Raw genomic sequence first — 16,546 nt, 5'->3', positions numbered from 1 at the left:
AGAAGGTGGTGGTGAGCCGCCTTCTTGAACCGCTGGAGTCCGTGTGGTGAAGGTTCTCCCATAGTGCTGTTAGGAAGGGAGTTCCAGGATTTTGACCCAGCGATGATGAAGGAACGGCGATATATTTCCAAGTCGGGATGGTGTGTGACTTGGAGGGGAACGTGCAGGTGGTGTTGTTCCCATGTGCCTGCTGCCCTTGTCCTTCTAGGTGGTAGAGGTCGCGGTTTTGGGAGGTGCTGTCGAAGAAGCCTTGGCGAGTTGCTGCAGTGCATCCTGTAGATGGTACACACTGCAGCCACTGTGCGCCGGTGGTGAAGGGAGTGAATGTTTAGGGTGGTGGATGAGGTGCCAATCAAATGGGCTGCTTTGTCCTGGATGGTGTCGATCTTCTTGAGTGTTGTTGGAGCTGCACTCATCCAGGCAAGTGGAGATTATTCCATCAAGCTCCTGACTTGTGCCTTGTAGATGGTGGAAAGGCTTTGGGAAGTCAGGAGGTGAGTCACTCGCCGCAGAATACTCAGCCTCTGACCTGCTCTTGTAGCCACAGTATTTATATGGCTGGTCCAGTTAAGTTTCTGATCAATGGTGACCCCCAGGATGTTGATGGTAGGGGATTCGGCGATGGTAATTCCGTTGAATGTCATGGGGAGATGGTTAGACTCTCTCTTGTTGGAGATGGTCATTGCCTGGCACTTGTCTGGCGCGAATGTTACTTGTCACTTATCAGCCCAAGCCTGAATGTTGTCCAGGTCTTGCTGCATGCGGGCTCGGACTGCTTCATTATTTGAGGGGTTGCGAATGGAACTGAACACTGTGCAATCATCAGCGAACATCCCCATTTCTGACCTTATGATGGAAGCAAGGTCATTGATGAAGCAGCTGAAGATGGTTGGGCCTAGGACACTGCCCTGAGGAACTCCTGCAGCAATGTCCTGGGGCTGAGATGATTGGCCTCCAACAACCACTACCATCTTCCTTTGTGCTAGGTATGACTCCAGCCACTGGAGAGTTTTCCCCCTGATTCCCATTGACTTCAGTTTTCCTAGGCCTACTTGGTGCCACACTCGGTCAAATGCTGCCTTGATGTCAAGGGCAGTCACTCTCACCTCACCTCTGGAATTCAGCTCTTTTGTTCAATGTTTGGAACAAGGCTGTAATGAGGTCTGGAGCCGAGTGGTCCTGGCAGAACCCAAACTGAGCATCGGGGAGTAGGTTATTGGTGAGTAAGTGCCGCTTGATAGCACTGTCGATGACACCTTCCATCACTTTGCTGATGATTGAGAGTAGACTGATGGGGCGGTAATTGGCCGGATTGGATTTGTCCTGCTTTTTGTGGACAGGACATGCCTGGGCAATTTTCCACATTGTCGGGTAGATGCCAGTGTTGTAGCTGTACTGGAACAGCTTGGCTTGAGGCGCAGCTAGCTCTGGAGCACAAGTCTTCAGCACTACAGCCGGGATGTTGTCGGGGCCTATAGCCTTTGCGGTATCCAGTGCACTCAGCCATTTCTTGATATCACGTGGAGTGAATCAAATTGGCTGAAGACTGGCTTCTGTGATGGTGAGGATATCGGGAGGCGGCCGAGATGGATCATTCACTCGGCACTTCTGGCTGAAGATGGTTGCAAACGCTTCAGCCTTGTCTTTTTCACTCACGTGCTGCACTCCGCCATCATTGAGGATGGGGATGTTTATGGAGCCTCCTCCTCCCGTTAGTTGTTTAATTGTCCACCACCATTCACAACTGGATGTGGCAGGACTGCAGAGCTTTGATCTGATCCGTTGGTTGTGGAATCGCTTAACTCTGTCTATAGCAAGTTGCTTCCGCTGTTTATCATGCATGTAGTCCTGAGTTGTAGGTTCACCAGGTTGGCACCTCTTTTTAGATGATTTTGAGAAATTTTCTTTTGTATTTCCCGAAATACTGTAAGTATTTAAAACTAAAATTATCATGAAGGTATATATTGTGTTTTTGCAGACTTGAACTCAAATGGTCTCGTATTGAAATGGTGGAATCAGAGTATCTGGTGTGTGAAGATGTCGGAGTGTTCTCTGTGAAAGTCCTGAGGACCGGATACTCCATGGATTCTTCCTTTATTGGTATAAAGGTAAGCCTTTCTCACTGTTCTTTCAAGCTCTCTTCTCCACGATTCAGTGACAGTATTATCGTAAGACCTGCTCTGAGAGTGTGTATACTAGAATATGTATTTACATCAGGCAAGTTTTTATTTGCATTGCAGTTAAATCAATGGATTCAAATTTCCCATGTTTCGGGTAACTGACATGACTGCAGGAAATTTGAATCATTGGTCAGCAAGTTCCAGCAACAAGCCCACCTCATTCTCGAGCAAAGTGATGGCAGTCATTTCAAATGTGGGGTGCACTTCTATAGAGGCCTCCTTAGCAGCTATAAGTTCTCTGAATAAGAACATAAGAAATAGGATCAGGAGCCTCCTCCACCATTCAATCAGATCATGGCTGATCTTCGACTTCAACTCTACTTTCCTGCCCGATCCCCATATCCCTCGATTCCCTTCGAGTCCAGTAATCTGTCTATCTCAGCCTTGAATATATTCAACGACACAGCCCTCTGAGTGAAGAAATTCCTCCTCATCTCAGTCTTAAATGGCCGACCCCTTATCCTGCGACTATGCCTCCTGGCTCTAAACTCTCCAGCCAAGGAAAACAACCTCTCAACATCTACTCTGTCACTATCACCGTGTTAAATGGGATAGATTCAGAACAGATCTCGCAGCTCAAAACTGGGCAGCCATGAGACGCTGCGGGCCATCAGCAGCAGCAGAATAGTATTCCAGCACAATCTGTAACCTCATGGCCCGGCATATTCCTCACTCTACCATTAGCAACAAGCAAGGGGATCAACCCTGGTTCAATGAGGAGTGTAGAAGAGCATGCCAGGAGCAGCACCAGGCGTACCTAAAAATGAGGTGCCAACCTGGTGAAGCGACAACTCAGGACTACGTGCATGCTAAATAGCGGAAGCAACATGCTATTGACAGAGCTAAGCGATTCCACAACCAACGGATCAGATCAAAGCTCTGCAGTCCTGCCACATCCAGTCGTGAATGGTGGTGGACAATGAAACAACTAACTGGAGGAGGAGGCTCTGTAAACATCCCCATCCTCAATGATGGCGGAGTCCAGCATGTGAGTGCAAAAGACAAGGCTAAAGCGTTTGCAACCATCTTCAACCAGAAATGCCGAGTGGATGATCTATCTCGGCCTCCTCCCGATATCCCCACCATCACAGAAGCCAGTCTTCAGCCAATTCAATTCACTCCACGTGATACCAAGAAATGGCTTAATACACTGGATACAGCAAAGGCTATGGGCCCCAACAACATCCCGGCTGTAGTGCTGAAGACTTGTGCTCCAGAACTAGCCGCACGTCTAGCCAAGCTGTTCCAGTACAGCTACAGCACTGGCATCCACCCGACAATGTGGAAAATTGCCCAGGTATGTCCTGTCCACAAAAAGCAGGACAAATCCAATCTGGCCAATTACTGCCCCATCAGTCTACTCTCAATCATCAGCAAAGTGATGGAAGGTGTGGTCGACAGTGCTATCAAGCGGCACTTACTCACCAATAACCTGCTCACCGATGCTCAGTTTGGGTTCTGCCAGGACCGCTCAGCTCCAGACCTCATTGTAATGGTCCAAACATGGACAAAAGAGCTGAATTCCAGAGGTGAGGTGAGAGTGATTGCCCTTGACATCAAGGCAGCATTTGACCAAGTGTGGCACCAAGGAACCCTAGTAAAATTGAAGTCAATGGGAATCAGGGGGAAAACTCTCCAGTGGCTGAAGTCATACCTAGCAGAAAGGAAGATGGTGGTGGTTGTTGGAGGCCAATCATCTCAGGCCCAGGACATTGCTGCAGGAGTTCCTCAGGGCAGTGTCCTCGGCCCAACCATCTTCAGCTGCTTCATCAATGACCTTCCCTCCATCATAAGGTCAGAAATGGGGATGTTCGCTGATGATTGCACAGTGTTCAGTTCCATTCGCAACCACTCAGATAATGAAGCAGTCCGAGCCCGCATGCAGCAAGACTGGGACAGCATCCAGGCTTCGGCTCATAAGTGGCAAGTAACATTCGCGCCAGACAAGTGCCAGGCAATGACCATCTCCAACAAGAGAGAGTCTAACCACCTCCCCTTGACATTCAACGGCATTACCATCGCCGAATCCCCCACTATCAACATCCTGGGGGTCACCATTGACCAGAAACTGGACCAGCCATATAAATACTGTGGCTACAAGAGCAGGTCAGAGGCTGGGTATTCTGTGGCGAGTGACTCACCTCCTGACTCCCCAAAGCCTTTCCACCATCTACAAGGCGCAAGTCAGGAGTGTGATGGAATACTCTCCACTTGCCTGGATGAGTGCAGCTCCAACAACACTCAAGAAGCTCAACACCATCCAGGACAAAGCAGCCCACCTAATTGGCACCCCATCCACCACCCTAAGGATTCACTCCCTTCACCACCGGCGCACTGTGGCTGCAGTGTGTACCATCCACAGGATGCACTGCAGCAACTCGCCAAGGCTTCTCCGACAGCACCTCCCAAACCTACGACCTCTGCCACCTAGAAGGACAAGGGCAGCAGGCACATGGGAACAACACCACCTGCACGTTCCCCTCCAAGTCACACACCATCCCGACTTGGAAATATATCACCGTTCCCTCATCGTCGCTGGGTCAAAATCCTGGAACTCCCTTCCTAACAGCACTGTGGGAGAACCTTCACCACATGGACTGCAGCGGTTCAAGAAGGCGGCTCAACATCACCTTCTCAAGAGCAATTAGGGATGGGCAATAAATGCTGGCCTTGCCAGCGACGCCCACATCCCATGAACGAATAAAAAAAAAGCCCCCTCAGAATCTTATGTTACAATTAGATCACCTCTCGTTCTTCTAAACTCCAGAGAGTTTCGACCCATTCTACTCTACTTCACCTCGTAGGACAACCCTCTCATCCTAGGAATTAATCTCGTGAACCTTCGCTGCAACGCCTCTAAGGCAAGTATATCCTTCCTTCGATCAGGAGACCAAAAGACTTCCTTACTTTTGTCCTCCAAGCCCCTTGCAATAAAGACCAAAATTCCATTTGCTTTCCTTATTGCATGCTGTACCTGCATGCTAACTTTTTGTGTTTCTTGTACGAGGACACCCAAGTCTCTCTGAACACCAACATTTAATAGTTTCTCACCATTTAAAAAATATTCTGTTTTTCTATTCTTCCTACCAAAGCGAATAACCTCACGTTTCCCCACATTATACTCCAACTGATACCTTCTTGCCCACTCACTTAATCTGTCTGTATCCCTTTGCAGACTTTTTGTGTCCTCCTCATAGTTTACTTTCCCACCTAGCTTTGTATCATCAGCAAACTTGGATACATTACACTCGGTCCCTTCATCTAAGTCATTAATGTAGATTGTAAATAGCTGAGGCCCAAGCACCGATCCTTGCGGTACCCCAATAGTTACAGCCTGCCAACCTGAAAATGACCTGTTTATCCCTACTCTCTGTTTTCTGTCCATTAACTGATCCTCTATCCCTGCTAATATGTTACCCCCAACCCCATGAGCCCTTACCTAGCGTAACAACCTTTTATGTGGCATCTTATCGAATGCCTTTTGAAAATCTCTCCTTTATGGATGTCTGTACATATTGTCCAAGCAAGTTGAAGCTGGCTTAGGGCAACCTTTTCATTATCCCCAGGAGACTTTGGCGCAATGAGGTAAATGCTTTCCCACAGTTAGGAAGAATGAGCACTTTAAAGTTGTCTCCAACATAGAATCATAGAATGGTTACAGCACAGAAGGAGACCATTCGGCCCATCGAGCCCATGCTGGTTCTTCGTAAGAGCAATCCGGTTAGTCCCATTCCCCTACTCTTTCCCCATAGCCCTGCAAATTTTTCCCTTCAAGTGTTTATCCAATTCCTTTTTGAAAGCCACGATTGAATTTGCTTCCACCACCTTTGAGGCAGCGCATTCCAGATCATTACTACTCTCTGCTTAAAAACGTTTTTCCTCATGTCGCCTTTGGTTCTTTGGCCATTCACCTTAAATCTGTGTCCTATGGTTCTCGACCCTTCTGCCAATGGGAACAGTTTCTCTTTATTTACTTTATCTAAACCCTTCATGATTTTGAACACTTCTTTCAAATCTCCTCTTAACCTTTTCTGCTCTAAGGAGAACAACCCCAGCTTCTCCAGTCTATCCACATAACTGAAGTCCCTCATCCCTGGAAACATTCTGGTAAATCTCTTCTGCGCCCTCCCTAAGGCCTTCACATCCTTCCTATAGTGCGGTGCCCAGAATTGGACACAAAACTCCAGTTGTGGTCGAACTAGTGTTTTATAAAGGTTCATCATGACTTCCATACTTTTGTACTCTCTGCCTCTATTTATAAAGCCCAGGATCCAGTTTGCTTTTTTAACTGCTTTCTCAACCTGCCCTGCCACCTTAAAAGATTTGTGCACATATACCCCCAGGTCTCTCTATTCCTGCACCCCCTTTAGAATTGTACCCTTTAGTTTATCTTGCCTTTCCTCATTCTTCCTGCCATGCTCATATTTGTCCTTTAATGTCAATAATATTATTACTTTGGTCGTTTTTTTTTCTAATTAGGAAACTCCTTCAGGATGTCCTTCCAGCTTCTCACTGTATTGAACACAAGTTCACCTGATATTATGTATTTCCACATTCATTTTCCACATTGTATTAATTGATTGCACTGCAGCACCAAAAAGATCATTTCTCCAGTATGCTATCCACTATCATCTCCATGGCTTTGACATTAAATCTAGTTTTACAAGTTAGGTGCCAAGCCTTAAGTGCAAATTTTACTCTCTCTTATGCACTTCATAACTGGATGAAAAACACATTCACCATTTCTGTTCGTTCATTGGTAATTCAGAAGCTTGAAAAATGTGAAAGGAGCAACATCTCAGTTATGTCCTCGATGGCTGGTTTTCCATTACCCTGCTATTGAATTCCTGTTTTGCAAAAGTCAACCCCAGGACAACCGTGATCAGTAGACATTTGGTGTCTGGATTATACTTTAGAATTTTCCAGATAACTCTGGACTGACCAGTTGAAAGCTGAACAAGTGGTAATCACCTCCGGATTTCCATTATTCCTTATGCATTCACCCTGTGTTCGCCATTACTCCATGTAACTGTTCCTTGATCTCCCTATATGTAACTGCTCCCTGATTTCCATTACTCTGTATGTAGCCACTCCCTAATCTCTACTATTCTGTATGTAATTGTTCCCTGATTCCCATTATTTTATATATAATTGTTCCCTCCTACCTACAGTTCTATTTGTGTTTGTAAAATTTTGTGTTATTCATTATTCTTTGTATCTTCATTTCTGTTTAGGTCAATAGCATTTCAGCCTCTGTTGGAAAGGATTTTACTCACAGTTCTGCCAACCTAATCCAGTTTGATCCAGGTAGATGATAATTATTAAATATAAAGTACAATTGATTGTGTGTGAAGATATATTGGATGCTGTAGTAATTTGTCCCTCACATGAGTTTACAAGTTGTAACCTGTATGACCCGGCAGTGTTGATTAAGGAGAATATTGCAGTACTGGAGAGAGAGGATGCCCTGGAGGGGTTAAGGACAGAATCTATTTGGTTGGAGTTAAGAAATAAAAGAGGTGCCATTACACTACTGGGTGTATTCTATAGACCACCAATGAGTGGGAAGGATAAAGAGGAGCAAATTTGCAGGGAAATTACAGAGAAGTGCAAAAGCCGTAGAGTAGTGATAACTGGGGACTTCAACTATCCTAACATAGACTGAGATAAAAATAATAATATAAGGGACAGAGGGGGAGGAATTTTTGAAGTGTGTTCAGGATAACTTTCTTAACCAGTACGTTTCCGGCCCAATGAGGAAGGAGGCATTGCTGGACTTGGTTCTAGGGAATGAGGCGGGCCAAGTGGAGCAAGTGTCATTGGGGGAGCATTTAGGGAGCAGCGATCATAGTATCATAAGGTTTAGAATAGCTATGGAAAAGGACACGGACCACTCTAAAGTAAAAATACTCAATTGGAGGAGAGCCAATTTCAGTGGGATAAGAACAGATCTGGCCCGGGTAAATTGGAATCAAAGATTGTCAGGCAAAACTGTAATTGAACAATGGGTGGCCTTTAAAGAAGAGATGGTTCAGGTACAGTCTCGGTACATTCCCACGAGGCAGAAAGATAGGGCAACTAAAGCCTGGATGACAAAAGAGATAATAAGTAAGATGAAAGGGAAAAAAGGGGCGTATGACAGATGTTAGGTTGATAACACAAGTGAGAACCAGGCAGATCGTGTTTAACTAACCTGATAGAGTTTTTTTTGATGAGGTAACATAGAGGGTAGATGAGGGCAATGCAGTTGATGTGGTATATATGGACATTCAAAAGGCATTTGATAAAGTGCTGCATGGTTGGCTTATCATCAAGATTATGGCCTGGAATAAAGGGGGCAGTAGCAGCATGGATACAGAATTGGCTACGGGACAGGAAACAGAGAGTAGTGGTGAACGGTTGTTTTTCGGACTGGAGGGAGGTGTACAGTGGTGTTCCCCAGGAGTCGGTGCTGGGACCACTGCTTTTCTTGATATATATTAATGACTTGGACTTGGGTGTACAGGGCACAATTTTAAAATTTGCAGATGACACAAAACTTGGAAGGGTAGTAAACAGTGAGTTGGATAGTGATAGATTTCAAGAGGATATAGACAGGCTGGTGGCATGGGCGGACATATGGCAGATGAAATTTAACGCAGAAAAATGCGAAGTGATACATTTCAGTAGGAAGAACGAGGAGAGGCAACTAGGGGGCACAATTCGAAAAGGGGTACAGGAATAGAGAGATCTGGGGGTATATGTGCACAAATCATTGAAGGTGGCAGGGCAGGTTGAGAAAGTGGTTAAAAAAGCAAACAGGATCCTGTGCTTTATAAATAGAGGCACAGAGTACTAAGGTATGGAAGTCATGATGAACCTTCATAAAACACTGGTTCAGCCACAACTGTAGTATTGTGTCCAGTTCTGGGCACCGCACTTTAGGAAAGATGTGAAGGCCTTAGAGAGGGTGCAGGAGAGATTTACTCAAATGATTCCAGGGATGAGGGACTTTAGTTACGTGGATAGACTGGAGAAGCTGGGGTTGTTCTCCTTGGAACAGAGACGGTCGCGAGGTGATTTGATGGAGGTATTCAAAATCATGAAGGGTCTAGACAGAGTAGATAGAGAGAAACTGTTCCCATTGGCGGAAGGGTCAAGAACCAGAGGGCATGGATTTAAGGTGATTGGCAAAAGAACCAAAGGTGACATGAGGAAAAACTTTTTTACACAGCGAGTGGTTATGATCTGGAATACACTGCCCGAGGGGGTGGTGGAGGCAGATTCAATCATGGTTTTCAAAAGGGAACTGGATAAGTACTTGAAAGGAAAACATTTGCAGGGCTACTGGGATAGGGCGGGGGAGTGGACTAGCTGGATTGCTCTTGCAGAGAGCCGGTGCGGACTCAAGGGCCAAATTGTCTCCTTTCTTGCTGTAACATTTCTATGATTCTATGACCTTGTGTTTGGTGTTATTGCCGTTGCAATTTCCAATAACAGGAAGATACCAGGTAGTGCGCAGATGTTCAGAGTGGATGTAGATTGTACATAAGCATTGACCTTTGTGATTTGTGCAAACTGGTGACTAACAAAGATTAAGGAGGAGCGAATTTCATCAGTGGGAAATGCACCACTAGATGTGGTACTGAGCAATTCGGTGAGATTTAAGGTGGTCATGGAAAAGGACAGGGAGGGGCCGGAAATAAAGGTTCTAAATTGGGGGAAGGCCGATTTTAATAGGATAAGGCAGGATCTGGCCAAAATGGACTGGGATCAGCTGCTTGTAGGAAAATCCGCATCGGAGCAATGGGAGTCTTTCAGAAGGGAGATTGAGACCATAAAATGGCAACATGTTCCCGTAAAGGTCAAGGGTGGTTCCAAGAACTCCAGGGAACCTTGGATGTCAGGGGATATACGAGAATGGATTAGGAAAAAAAGGAGGGCTTTTGGCAGATACAAAAGGCTAAAGACGGAGGAAGCCCTAGAGGAGTACAAAAAGTGCAGGGGGATACTTAAAAAAGAAATTAGGAGATCAAGGAGGGGCCATGAAATAACACTGGCGAGCAAAATAAAGGAAAATCCTAAGATGTTTTATAAGTATATTAAGGGTAAGAGGATGACTAGGGAAAAAATAGGGCCCATTAGGGACAAAAATGGCAATCTGTGTGTGGAGCCGGCAGATGTAGGAGGGGTTCTAAATGAATTTTTTGCATCTGTTTTCACTATGGAGAAGGACGATGTAGACATAGAAATACGGCAGGGGGACTGTGATATACTCGAACATATTAACATCGAGCGGGAGGAGGTATTGGCGGTTTTAGCAGGCCTAAAAATGGATAAATCCCCAGGCCCAGACGAAATGTATCCCAGGCTACTGTGTGAGGCAAAGGAGGAGATTGCGGGGGCTCTGACACATATATTCAGAACCTCTCTGGCCACAGGGGATGTGCCAGAGGACTGGAGAACCGCTAATGTAATACTATTATTCAAGAAGGGGAGTAGGGAAAAACCGGGGAACTACAGGCCAGTGAGCCTAACATCAGTGGTAGGAAAATTATTGGAAAAAATTCTGAAGGACAAAATTAGTCTCCACTTGGAGAAGCAAGGATTAATCAGGGATAGTCAACATGGCTTTGTCAAGGGAAGATCATGTCTGACTAATTTGATTGAATTTTTTGAGGGGGTGACTAGGCGTGTGGATGAGGGTAACGCAGTGGATGTGGTATACATGGATTTCAGTAAGGCCTTCGATAAAGTCCCCCACAGGAGACTGGTCAAGAAGGTACGAGCCCATGGAATCCAGGGTGCCTTGGCACTTTGGATACAAAACTGGCTTAGTGGCAGAAGGCAGAGGGTGATGGTCGAAGGTTGTTTTTGTGACTGGAAGCCTGTGGCCAGTGGGGTACCACAGGGATCGGTGCTGGGTCCCTTGCTGTTTGTGGTCTACATTAACGACTTGGATATGAATGTAAAAGGTATGATCAGTAAGTTCGCTGATGATACAAAGATTGGTAGGGTGGTAAATAGCGAGGAGGATAGCCTCAGTCTGCAGGACGATATAGATGGGTTGGTCAGATGGGCGGAACAGTGGCAAATGGAATTTAACCCGGAAAAGTGCGAGGTGATGCACTTTGGAGGGACTAACAAGGCAAGGGAATACACAATGAATGGGAGGACCCTAGGCAAGACAGAGGGTCAGAGGGATCTTGGTGTGCAAGTTCACAGATCCCTGAAGGCGGCGGAACAGGTAGATAAGGTGGTAAAGAAGGCATATGGGATACTTGCCTTTATTAGCCGAGGCATAGAATATAAGAGCAAGGAGGTTATGATGGAGCTGTCTTAAACACTGGTTAGGCCACAGCTGGAGTACTGTGTGCAGTTCTGGTCGCCACACTACAGGAAGGATGTGATCGCTTTGGAGAGGGTGCAGAGGAGATTCACCAGGATGTTACCAGGGCTGGAGCGCTTCAGCTATGAAGAGAGACTGGGAAGATTGGGTTTGTTTTCCTTGGAGCAGAGGAGGCTGAGGGGGCACATGATTGAGGTGTACAAAATTATGAGGGGCACAGATAGGATGGATACTAAGGAGCTTTTTCCCTTAGTTGAGGGTTCTATAACAAGGGGACATAGATTGAAGGTAAAAGGCGGGAGGTTTAGAGGGGATTTGAGAAAGAACTTTTTCACCCAGAGGGTGGTTGGAGTCTGGAACTCACTGCCTGAAAGGGTTGTGGAGGCAGGAACCCTCACAACATTCAAGAAGCATTTGGATGAGCACTTGAAATGCCATAGCATACAAGGCTACGGACCAAATGCTGGAATATGGGATTAGAGTAGACAGGGCTGATGGCCGGCGCGGACACGATGGGCCGAAGGGCCTCTATCCGTGCTGTATAACTCTATGACTCTATGACTCTAATAAGGACCATAATTAGTTGATCTCAGCCGAGGCAAACAAATAACCATGTGAAGGTGTAGCTTGGAGTAAGAATATTATGTGATGTGGACATGCTGCAAAGTCAAAGGATTCTGGAGTAGGTTTTTCGACCAATAAGTGATTAGCGTAGTCTTTCTGGCAAGGAAATCGCACTGGTACATCATTGATGGGTTTCCCAGGCATGAATAGCTCAGCTTTGTTTCTACAACTTTGAGGCAATTTTCCGAATGTGCACTGCTGGTTTTGAACCTCATTTACCAGGAGAGCGTATTGGGAAATCACGGGCACATGTCCCATCATTTTTCATGCATTAAAATCTCTGCCCACCAGGAATGCATATATTTCATGGTCAGATTCCTTAATGTGTGCTCCCAGTAGGTGAGATTCTGTCCCAGCAATAAACATTTATAAAATTGGCGCTCCTGTCCAATACCATTCAGCACACTTAAAATCTTTTGGCTAAATTTTAAGAGATTTAAAAACAAAACATTTGTTAGCAGCCTGCAGTCTCAGAGCCCATTTGAGTACAATAGAATTGTAACCCTTTGACATTCACATCAGTTATTCTGCTCCTATTTTTTTCTTTTTTCTACAGGTGTATCAGTAAAGAATTGGGATGTGGTAATTACCAATGACAGACTGGAAGAAAATGATGAAACATTTGAAGCAGTAATTGCATCTCCAGTGAATGCAGTTCTTGGTGCAAAGACAAAAGCATTGGTCAAAATCATTGATGCAAGAGGAGGTAAAACACAAATGAGAAATCCGTAACACATGATATGAAGTCTCCTTCTCCAGGCTCCTTATCAACATTCATTGCTTTTCTCCATTCTCACTTGTTATATCACAGATCGCTGCAGTCTTGCAATCACTAGTGATAGAAGTGAAGAGAATCCATCAGTCAAGGTGCTAAGAGGCAGACTGACTCCAGGTTCCACAGCCTTTCCAAATCTCAAAAATGACCCTATCCACGTGAAAGAAATTCCAATCGCTCACTCACATGAAGGGGTGAAGCAGCCTCGTGGGGATGTGCCACAGGAGTTCCCCTTACCACCTCTTCCCATGAAGAGACTCAGGGCAATTGGAAATGGAAAAATGGTAGGAAATTATTTATTACAGTGTCCCATTCTGTGTTAAAATAGCCGGGGTATAGTTTTCCAATCGATTTTTCAACAGGAATGATTGTGCTCCTTTCACAGTGTTAAAAAAAAACCCTCACTGGGGTTCAATTGATGCGTGCACTTACTAGAACGGAACAGTACAGCCCAGGGAGGACCCATGTACAATCACTGGTCGGCGTTGAGTAGCTGATCCTAATCGGGCTGGCAATGGGGTTCTATAATTGGCTAGAGCAACCCTGGGAAGGGAAAATTGTCACATGTCGTGTCACACCTCTTTGGAAATTTGCATGTAAATGTTGCATAAAGATTTGAATCTGATGTCCCCGGATGCTGAATATTTAATGATGAAGTAGGCACAGAACGCATCCCCACCCTTCATAAAGGGTTAACATTAAAACTAAGATTTCATTCACATAATCTCCCACTTAATGATTTCTTCAACATCGGTAACTGCTATTTCATGAGAGCTGATATGCTCCACTGAGCAATGGGAATGATAAGGGAGATCATCAATCAATAAGAATTCAGTGCAGGACCAGCTTATTTCTGCAGGCAGCAGTTCATTTGTAAATCCGTAACTCCTAGCAAGCTTACGTGAAATTGTATTCAGTGAAAAGGCAGTGGAGAAACGATTACACAAGAGGTCATGCCTATGCATGGGATAAGGGGAAAATACTTTATGTAGAAAATACTTTCCCTATAGTTACTTCCTGCAGTATTTTTTTACTTTCACTTTACTTTTTATTTTCTCTTCTTTGTAATCTCACAGACTTCAGCAACTGGGCTCCATCTGAGTGGCGGGAAAGACACTTATGAGCAATGTCAGTACCACTCTCAGGCTAGATGGCAGGGGATGGAGAAGTGCAATCAGTATCCATTTTCCCTCTTTCTCTTCAGTTGGGTGCCCATCTACCACTTAGCATCACATCTGATGATTCAGCCAATGTCACGAATTCTCAGTGTTTAATTGTATTTGCAAGTGAATTTTTAAAAAAATGTTTACATCCAACTTGTGTTGGATCCAGCCAGATCAGTGTCTACTAAGAGAATTACATCCCAACTAGACTATCAAGCAGCACTTACTCACCAATAACCTGCTCACCAATGCTCAGTTTGGGTTCCGCCAGGACCACTCGACTCCAGACCTCATTACAGCCTTGGTCCAAACATGGACAAAAGAGCTGAATTCCAGAGGTGAGGTGAGAGTGACTGCCCTTGACATCAAGGCAGCATTTGACCGAGTGTGGCACCAAGGAGCCCTAGTAAAATTGAAGTCAATGGGAATCAAGGGGAAACTCTCCAGTGGCTGGAGTCGTACCTAGCGCAAAGGAAGATGGTAGTGGTTGTTGGAGGCCAATCATCTCAGCCCCAGGACATTGCTGCAGGAGTTCCTCAGGGCAGTGTCTTAGGCCCCACCATCTTCAACTTCTTCATCAATGACCTTCCCTCCACCATAAGGTCAGAAATGGGGATGTTTGCTGATGATTGCACAGTGTTCAGTTCGATTCGCAACCCCTCAGAAAATGAAGCAGTCCGAGCCCGCATGCAGCAAGACCTGGACAACATCCAGGCTTGGGCTGATAAGTGGCAAATAACATTCATGCCAGGCAATGACCATCGCCGAATCCCCTACCTGGGTGTCACTATCGACCAGAAACTTAACTGGACCAGCCACATAAATACTGTGGCTACAAGAGCAGGTCAGAGGCTGGGTATTCTGTGGCGAGTGACTCACCTCCTGACTCCCCAAAGCCTTTCCACCATCCACAAGGCAAATGTCAGGAGTGTGATGGAATACTCTCCACTTGCCTGGATGAGTGCAGTTCCAACAACACTCAAGAAGCTCGACACCATCCAGGACAAAGCAGCCCGCTTGATTGGCACCCCATCCACCACCCTAAACATTCACTCCCTTCACCACCGGCGCATCGTGGCTGCAGTGTGTACCATCCACAGCATGCACTGCAGCAACTGACCAAGGCTTCTTCCACAGCACCTCCCAAACCTGCTACCTCTTCCACCTTGAAGGACAAGGGCAGCAGGCACATGGGATCAACATAGGAACACGAGTAGGCCATTCAGCCCCTCATGCCTGCTCCGCCATTTGATAAGATCATGGCTGATCTGTGATCTAACTCCATATACCCGCCTTTGGCCCATATCCCTTAATACCTTTGATTGCCAAGAAACTATCTATCTCAGATTTAAATTTAGCAATTGAGCCATTTGCAGAAGAAAGTTCCAAACTTCTACCACCCTTTGTGTGTAGAAATGTTTTCTAATCTTGCTCCTGAAAGGTCTGGCTCTAATTTTTAGACTGTGCCCCCTACTCCTAGAATCCCCAACCAGCGGAAATAGTTTCTCTCTATCCACCCTATCTGTTCCCCTTAATATCTTATAAACTTCGATCAGATCACCCCTTAACCTTTGAAACTCCAGAGAATACAACCCCAATTTGTGTACTCTCTCCTCGTAACTTAACCCTTGAAGTCCGGGTATCATTCTAGTAAACCTACGCTGCACTCCCTCCAAAGCCAATATGTCCTTCCGAAGGTGCGGTGCCCAGAACTGCTCACAGTACTCCAGGTGCGGTCTAACCAGGATTTTGTATAGCTGCAGCATAACTTCTGCCCCCTTCTACTCTAGTCCTCTCGATATGAAGGCCAGCATTCCATTAGACTTATTGATTATTTTCTGCACCTGTTCATGACACTTCAATGATCTATGTACGTGAACCCCTAGGTCCCTTTGGACATCCACTGTTTTTAACTTTTTACCATTTAGAAAGTACCCTGTTCTATCCTTTTTTGATCCAAAGTAGATGACCTCACATTTGTCTACATTGAATTCCATTTGCCACAGTTTTGCCCATTCACCTAAACTGTCAGTATCGCTTTGTAATTTTATGTTTTCATCTGCACTGCTTACAATGCCACCAATCTTTGTGTCATCGGCAAACTTAGTTGTGAGACTTTCTATGCCTTCATCTAAGTCGTTAATAAATATTGTGAATAATTGAGGCCCCAAGACTGATCCCTGCGGGACTCCACCAGTCACATCCTGCCAATGTGAGTACCTTCCCATTATCCCTACTCTCTGTCGCCTTTCGCTCAGCCAACTTCCTAACCAAGTCCGTACTTTTCCCTCGATTCCATGGGCTTCTATCTTAGCTTACAGTCTCTTATGTGGGACCTTATCAAATGCCTCTGGAAGTCCATATAAATAACATCTATTGACATTCCCCTGTCCACTACTTTAGTCACCTCTTCAAAAAAATTCAATCAACACCATCTGCATATTCTCCTCCAAGTCACACACCATCCCGACTTGGA

The 16,546-nt window shown here is 45.5% G+C and overlaps 1 protein-coding gene across 6 annotated transcripts in view; it reads left to right on the top strand.

Moving 5' to 3' along the window:
- The window catches only part of frem1a (Fras1 related extracellular matrix 1a), a 337,163-nt gene that overhangs the window by 281,084 nt on the left and 39,533 nt on the right, over nucleotides 1–16,546 (top strand). For 5 of the 6 annotated variants that reach the window (XM_067983690.1, XM_067983689.1, XM_067983688.1 and 2 more), the window contains exons 28-31: nucleotides 1,979–2,108; nucleotides 7,415–7,487; nucleotides 12,689–12,838; nucleotides 12,944–13,191. In XM_067983690.1, coding sequence (XP_067839791.1) covers nucleotides 1,979–2,108; nucleotides 7,415–7,487; nucleotides 12,689–12,838; nucleotides 12,944–13,191 — 601 coding nt within the window. Of the gene's footprint in view, nucleotides 1–1,978; nucleotides 2,109–7,414; nucleotides 7,488–12,688; nucleotides 12,839–12,943; nucleotides 13,192–16,546 lie in introns of those variants that run through there. The other variant, XM_067983691.1, reaches the window with a different exon arrangement.

This window comes from Heptranchias perlo, chromosome 4, assembly GCF_035084215.1.
Source record: "Heptranchias perlo isolate sHepPer1 chromosome 4, sHepPer1.hap1, whole genome shotgun sequence".
In the NCBI taxonomy this organism is placed as follows: Eukaryota; Metazoa; Chordata; class Chondrichthyes; order Hexanchiformes; family Hexanchidae; genus Heptranchias; species Heptranchias perlo.
The sequence above is the reverse complement of the archived record's forward strand: the minus strand, read 5'-3'. Positions and strand labels throughout refer to the sequence as shown.